At 41.6% G+C, this 6,803-nt stretch overlaps 1 protein-coding gene across 1 annotated transcript in view; it reads right to left on the reverse strand.

Annotated features, from left to right (window-relative positions):
• LOC123500508 (delta-1-pyrroline-5-carboxylate dehydrogenase, mitochondrial-like) overlaps window positions 1–235 on the reverse strand; it is a 12,787-nt gene extending 12,552 nt beyond the window's left edge. Inside the window, exon 1 of the mRNA XM_045249232.1 lies at window positions 155–235. Coding sequence (XP_045105167.1) covers window positions 155–234 — 80 coding nt within the window. The 5' untranslated portion in view covers window position 235. The remainder of the gene's footprint in view (window positions 1–154) is intronic.
• Between the last annotated feature and the right edge of the window lie 6,568 nt (window positions 236–6,803).

The following is a 6,803-nucleotide window of genomic DNA, read 5'->3' on the forward strand; positions in this document are numbered from 1 at the left end:
GTAGTAGTAGTAGTAATGGTGCTAGTAATAGTAGTGGTAATAACAACATACATCACACTATTACACCCCCCATACGCCCCCTCCCGGTACACCCCACCCCACCCCTCCACACACGCCCCTCACCCCTCCACACCCCTTCCTCCCTCCTATTTACCGTCTAAGGGTGGAAATAAGTGTGTTCCTCAGTGGCGCCAACATCCTGCCTCTCTCACAGCTGATGGCCAACTGATACATTTTCCAGCCTCGTTTTCTTTTATCTGTAGCGATGCCTCCTGATATTCTTCCCCGGCTTGGTGTTTAATCTTATTTCCTTTATTTTGCTACTAATACGTGTTATAATGGAGTGGGGTTTGGTGATTTAATTTGTATTTTATTGTGGATTTATTTCCTATACGTTGTTTGAGGTGAAAATACCGTGTTTCCCGTTATTTGAAGCTTAAGTATGCATGGATTTCCGTGTTTTGATCTAGAATTTTGACGCAATGTACCAAAAAATCCGACTAGTCTCCTGATTTATCGACAGTATAAACAAAATATCCGTAGATTCTCCTGATTTTTATGCGACACGTGCTAGAAATCAGTAGCCACCTCCCTCGTTCGTATGTCGTCTGCTAAGAATAATATTGCCAAGTGTTAGGAAACTTCCACTGATCCCTTTACCTTGCGCTGCCGTTCTCTTAGCTTTTAGGGAACATTTAAGGGGGATTTTATATTAACTATTTATCAGTCTATGTTTTTATTTCGGTAGCGGTTTGTAAAAGGGTTATATAAAAGGGTTATTTAAGGAAACTTGATAACCGGCTTAGGGGAAACTGCCATTCTCTATCTTTGTTTTCCTTATCTCCATTCATTTATCTCTCTCTCTCTCTCTCTGAAAACGTTTATTTATTGATTAATTTCTCGCCTCAAAGTTCAATAAAATAGTTTCCTTATTTTAATGTTATTTTGAAGTATTTACGTAACTACCATCACCAAAACAATTAAATTACTCCCCCTTGTTTACTTATTGCCTTATTAAAATCACTTGTTTATCGCTAAGTTAAATAAAACTCATAAATAAACAAATACGATAGATAGAGATGACAGACAGACAGACAGACATGATGTGACACTAAACCGTACACAAATTATCGTACGCTTGGTCTTACATAACATAGCATAACTTGACCTAATTTGACATAACTTGCCTTACTCTAATATAAATTGTCTTAGTATGTGGCAGATAGATAGATAGATAGATAGATAGATAAATAGATAGATAGATAGATACAAAGATAGAGATGATATACAGACAGACAGACAGACAAGCATTATCTCACTGTACGATGATTATCAAAACAAAGTATATGAAATGAGAGAGAGAGAGAGAGAGAGAGAGAGAGAGAGAGAGAGAGAGAGAGAGAGAGAGAGAACCTTTGAACTATAGAAAGGTACGTAGCGCTCTAATTTCTCTCTCTCTCTCTCTCTCTCTCTCTCTCTCTCTCTCTCTCTCTCCTAGTGCCTATTCTCTCTCTCGTAATAGTGGTGAAAGTAGATTTTTGTACTACCTAAAGGCTAAAACTCTCTCTCTCTCTCTCTCTCTCTCTCTCTCTCTCTCTCTCGACAAAACGAATACAAAGAAACCATAAAATAAAATAAGAGAGTTTACGATCGAAGCAACACAGTTTTCTCTCAGGAACAACACAGCAAGCCAAGTGACGAGCTGTGGCGAGTCTAGGCATTGTTTTTTTGTGATTAATCGTTACCACACATCGACCGCAACACACACACACACACACACACACACACACACACACACACGCTAAATTGTACGGTTTTGTTGGTTGTATCCGTTTTAATTTTTTTTTTTATTATGTAAGTTTTTGTGTGTGTTTTAGTGGTGTTTTGATTGCTGTGTGTGTGTGTGTGTGTGTGTGTGTGTGTGTGTGTGTGTGTGTGTGTGTATTCACCTAGTTGTAATTTTACAGGGCCTGGGTATCATACTGGTGTGGCCCCGTCTCCATATCTACACACATCCAACTTTCCTTTAAAACTATGCACACTCCTTGCTGACACCACCTCCTCACTCAAACCATTCCACACCTCCACACATCTTTGTGGGAAACTATATTTCTTCACATCCTTCAAGCATATTCCCTTGGCTATCTTTTTACTATGCGATCTTGTAGTTCTATTTAAGTTTTCCTCTCTCAACATCATTTGCTCATTATCCACTTCATCCAGTCCGTTCAACAGTTTATAAACCTGTATTAAATCTCCTCTTTCTCTTCTTTGTTCCAAGGTAGGCAAATTCATTTCTTTTAATCTCTCCTCATAGGTCATTTCTGCCAATTCCGGAACCATTTTTGTTGCCATTCTCTGCAATCTCTCCAACTTCCTTATATGCTTCTTTTTATAAGGGGACCAAACCACTCCAGCATATTCCAATCTTGGTCTAATTACCATACTAATTAATTTCTTCATCATATCTTTATCCATATAATGGAAGGCTAATCCAATATTTTTATCAAATTATACGTTTCTCCAAACATCTTATCAATATGAGCCTCAAACTGCCCATGGTCTTGTATTATCACTCCCAAATCCTTTTCCTTTTCCACCTTTTTCAACACTACTTCTTCACCCATCTTATATGACCCTCTTGGCCGTCTTCCACTCTTCCCCATCTCCATCACATGACTTTTGCTCAGATTAAATTCCATTTGCCACCTCTTGCTCCACTCCCAAATCTTATCCAGGTCTGCCTGTAAAATTTCACAATCTTCTTCACTCTTCACACACCTACACAACTTCGCATCATCCGCAAACAAATTAATATAACTGTTTACTCCCTCTGGCATGTCATTAATATATACAAGGAAAAGTATTGGTGCCAGCACTGAGCCTTGTGGGACTCCACTCTCCACCACCAACCAGTCCGACTTTGCATCCCTTATTACCGTTCTCATCTCCCTCCATCTCAAGTAGTTTTCCATCCACTTTAACACTTTTCCTTTCAGTCCTCCATAAATCTCTAATTTCCATAGCAGTCTCATGTGAGGTACCTTGTCAAAAGCTTTCTTTAAATCCAAATATACACAGTCCATCCATCCCTCTCTCTTGTATTTTGTCAACCACTCTTGAATAAAAGCTCAGTAGATTTGTTACACATGACCTCCCTTTCCTAAAGCCAAATTGATGATCCGATAATAACTTATGATCCTCCAGGAACCGTATCCAATATTTCTTTATCACCCTCTCACAAATCTTACCGACCACACTTGTTAGAGACACAGGTCTATAGTTAAGAGGCTCTTCCTTACTGCCTCCCTTATAAATGGGCACCACTTCAGCTCTTTTCCACTCTACTGGTACTTCCCTGTTTCTAATGAGCACCTTATAATATCATATAATGGATCAATCAATTCTTCTCTACATTCCTTCAATAATTTTCCTGAAACTTCGTCTGGTCCCATCGCTTTATCATCTTTAAGTTCCTCCAACATTTTATATAACTCCTTTTAGGTATCTTAATGTCATCCATGTGCACATTTCCTTGTACATTTTGAGGCTTTACAAACATTGTTTCTTCAGTAAATACTTGTTGAAACCTATTATTTAGCAATTCCGCTATATTCTTAGGGTCATCTACTATCCCTTGCTCTCCTTTTAATCTTTCAATGGACTCTCTCTTTTTAAGTTTACCATTTATAAACCTGTAAAACAATTTTGGATGTTCCTTACTCTTGTCTACAATATCTTTTTCAAATTTTCTTTCTTCCTCCCTCCTTACCCTCACATACTCATTTCTCGCCACTCTATAATTCTCCTTATTTAGTATATTCCTGCTCTGTGTGTGTGTGGAAACATTATTATCAGCTGCCGTTCCGTTCACACACACACACACACACACACACACACACACACACGAGTTTTCAAGGTCTGACAAATGCTTAGCTAGTTACCATGAGTGTTTTTATAAGCTTTTATCATCCTTCCTGGAGTTCGAGTGATTACAATGCTATAACTGGGAACAAACACACGCAAACTCACGCTACCTTTGCAAACACTGCGACTCGATACCACTGGAGCTGCTGTGTGTTGCGGGGAGGCCATCACAGCACAGCGCAATACAATACGGGAAAGAATGGCCAGTGCTGAAATCAAGAATGGAATTAAAGAACATGTGGATATTATTATTATTATTATTATTATCATTATTTATGGAAGAAGATGAATTAAGAGGAAAGGAATTGTGAAGATATCGAAGTTTATGTTGAGATTGCTAAAGAGATGACTAACTTTTCGACACACACACACACACACAGTACTGATAAAGACAACGCGCGCGCGCACATACATACATACACACACACACACAACTGATAAAGACAACGAGCGGGCGCGCGCGCGCACACGCACACGCGCGCTCGACTCACAATCGAGAGGGCCGGGTTCGACTCCCGGTAAGCGGCGAGGCATATGGGCTTGGCTGTTAATGTGTGGGGTGTGTTCACCTAGCAGTAAACAGGTACGGGATGTAACTGGAGGGGTTGTGGCCTCGCTTTCCCGGTGTGTGGAGTGTGTTGTGGTCTCAGTCCTACCTGAAGATCGGTCTATGAGCTCTGAGCTCGCTCCGTAATGGGGAAGACTGGCTGGCTGACCAGCAGGCGACCGACACACACACACACACACACACACACACACACACACACACACACACACACACACACACACACACACACACACCGCCCACCCACCCACCAACCCCCACACCCTCGGGCCTGGAGCGGGATGTGGGTCTGGGTCCAGCCGGGGTCCGGCCCCCTTGATGACGTCACTTATATACGTAACGCAAACCATTTTGAAAATGAGGATTCCCAAAAAGGCAGCTGGACACCGCTAATATATAAATTTCAACTTGTTACCAATCAAAACTAATTCCTAAAATATAAAAATATTACCGGAATGAGGAATAATGAAAATATTTCAAAAAACATAATAAATAAAGTGTTAACACTTCGACATGCTTAAAAACAATTCCAAAGTCCACCAATTTCCTTCAACAGGATTGATAACGCTTTTCAAAAATTATAACCATCATTTCAAAATATCAAAACCCGCCAACACGCTCAATTAGAAAAATAAACATTTAAAAAATGACGTTGTTTAACATTTTAACACGGCTACAAATCACTCTTACAGTCCACATATTCCACTTATCAGGAGCCTTTCACACTTTTTCCATCATAAACCTTTCTTGGAAAACACAAACGCTTCGCTACAACCTCAAATAAAAAATCACTCACAGCGGGGGGAAAAATTTTAGCGTATTTTCGCCCTCTCATCTGAGTCCCAAACACTCTCTAAATCACCGCACTTCACTCAACTCAGGCATGGAACACACGCAAAACACGACCCACTATCATTACAAACCGTCAAAAGGTGCTTGTGACTCCAAATAAATGCACTGACACAAATATAAATAATAGTGAAAAGTCGAGGATCTGGGACCGGCGGGAGCCGCTCATGACGTCACAACATGGCGGCTCGTGACGTCACGTCCTGGCCCCCTTTCCCTTCACTGGGCCTCCATAACAAACAAATCAGGCAATTGCGGATATATTTCAACAACAAACATGAAAGATTAGGTCTATGGCTTCACTTTGTGACCTGTCTGGCCTGTGCTGAGTGAGAGATGAGGCAGATAATGGGTGAGAGAGAGGCGGCGGGTCAGAGGATTGGTTTGTTTACATATCGAAGGTTTGGATTATCGGGGGTTTGAAGTCTCTGCAGGTGTTAGTTCACTGATATGTTGTCCTGGAGGTTACCAACATTAGGTTATGACATGACAGCACCGTGAAATGATGAGCTACACCATTATATTACTTACGTTAGCCAAAGACTGTGGTGGCGGCTCCATGTCCGTGTCATCAGCAAGGCACCCACACATCGCTGTCTGTTGTGTGTCCTCAACGGTGTATAAATAGTTAACCTCTGATTACTGAGAGGCTGCACACGCACTATTCTCTTCGTTACTGTCGCTATCTTTATCTTCACTGCCTCACAGGCCGCCTGCTAGACGGCCAGGCCAGCACAGCGCGGGCAACGTGTACAGTACTAACTGCTACTCAAGGGAAACTAACCGGCGGGGGTGGACCTGGACCACGGACCACCGCCGCACGGCGACTTTTGCACGGGACGTGTTTGACAACAATATTAAGATTAAAAGGCCAGAATCAACACGAATAATGTCTTTACATGTGTATGTACATATATGATATATCAACGAATGTGTATGTATGTACGTATGTAGTACATGTGTATTTCGGTTCCTTACTCAACGAAGCAGTTTTCCTATCTATGTTTCAAACAAAAGTGACATCTGGCATCCTTTCTTTATAGTACTGTAGACTGTAGTTGCCATTGGGTACGGCTGTCTCTGACGTTCCCCTACTTGCCTGCCTGCCTACCTTCCCATCCCTCCCTCCTCCCCCTCCCCCTAAGACTGGCATGATCAAGATGTATTAGACGAAGTCTAATACATCTTGAGTTAGCAACTTGAGTTGTGTTTAGGAGTTATCACTGGAGCCAGGGGATGATTAGAGATACGAGAGGCTGTCCTGCCATTAGTTTCAATAAGTAATCGTAAATAGCCAGGGAGCTTTGAGGTACTCTTTATTGCCAGGAAATATCCACAAAGAGAGAGTGAGGGGGGAGGGGGCAGGCTTATATGGAGGAGCTATAAAAGGTAGGCGGTGTGAGGGCTTTGATATGCAAGCCACCTGTCAAGTGTCAAACTCACCCACTGGAGCTCCTCATGA

Source organism: Portunus trituberculatus, chromosome 1, assembly GCF_017591435.1.
Source record: "Portunus trituberculatus isolate SZX2019 chromosome 1, ASM1759143v1, whole genome shotgun sequence".
Classification (NCBI taxonomy): domain Eukaryota; kingdom Metazoa; phylum Arthropoda; class Malacostraca; order Decapoda; family Portunidae; genus Portunus; species Portunus trituberculatus.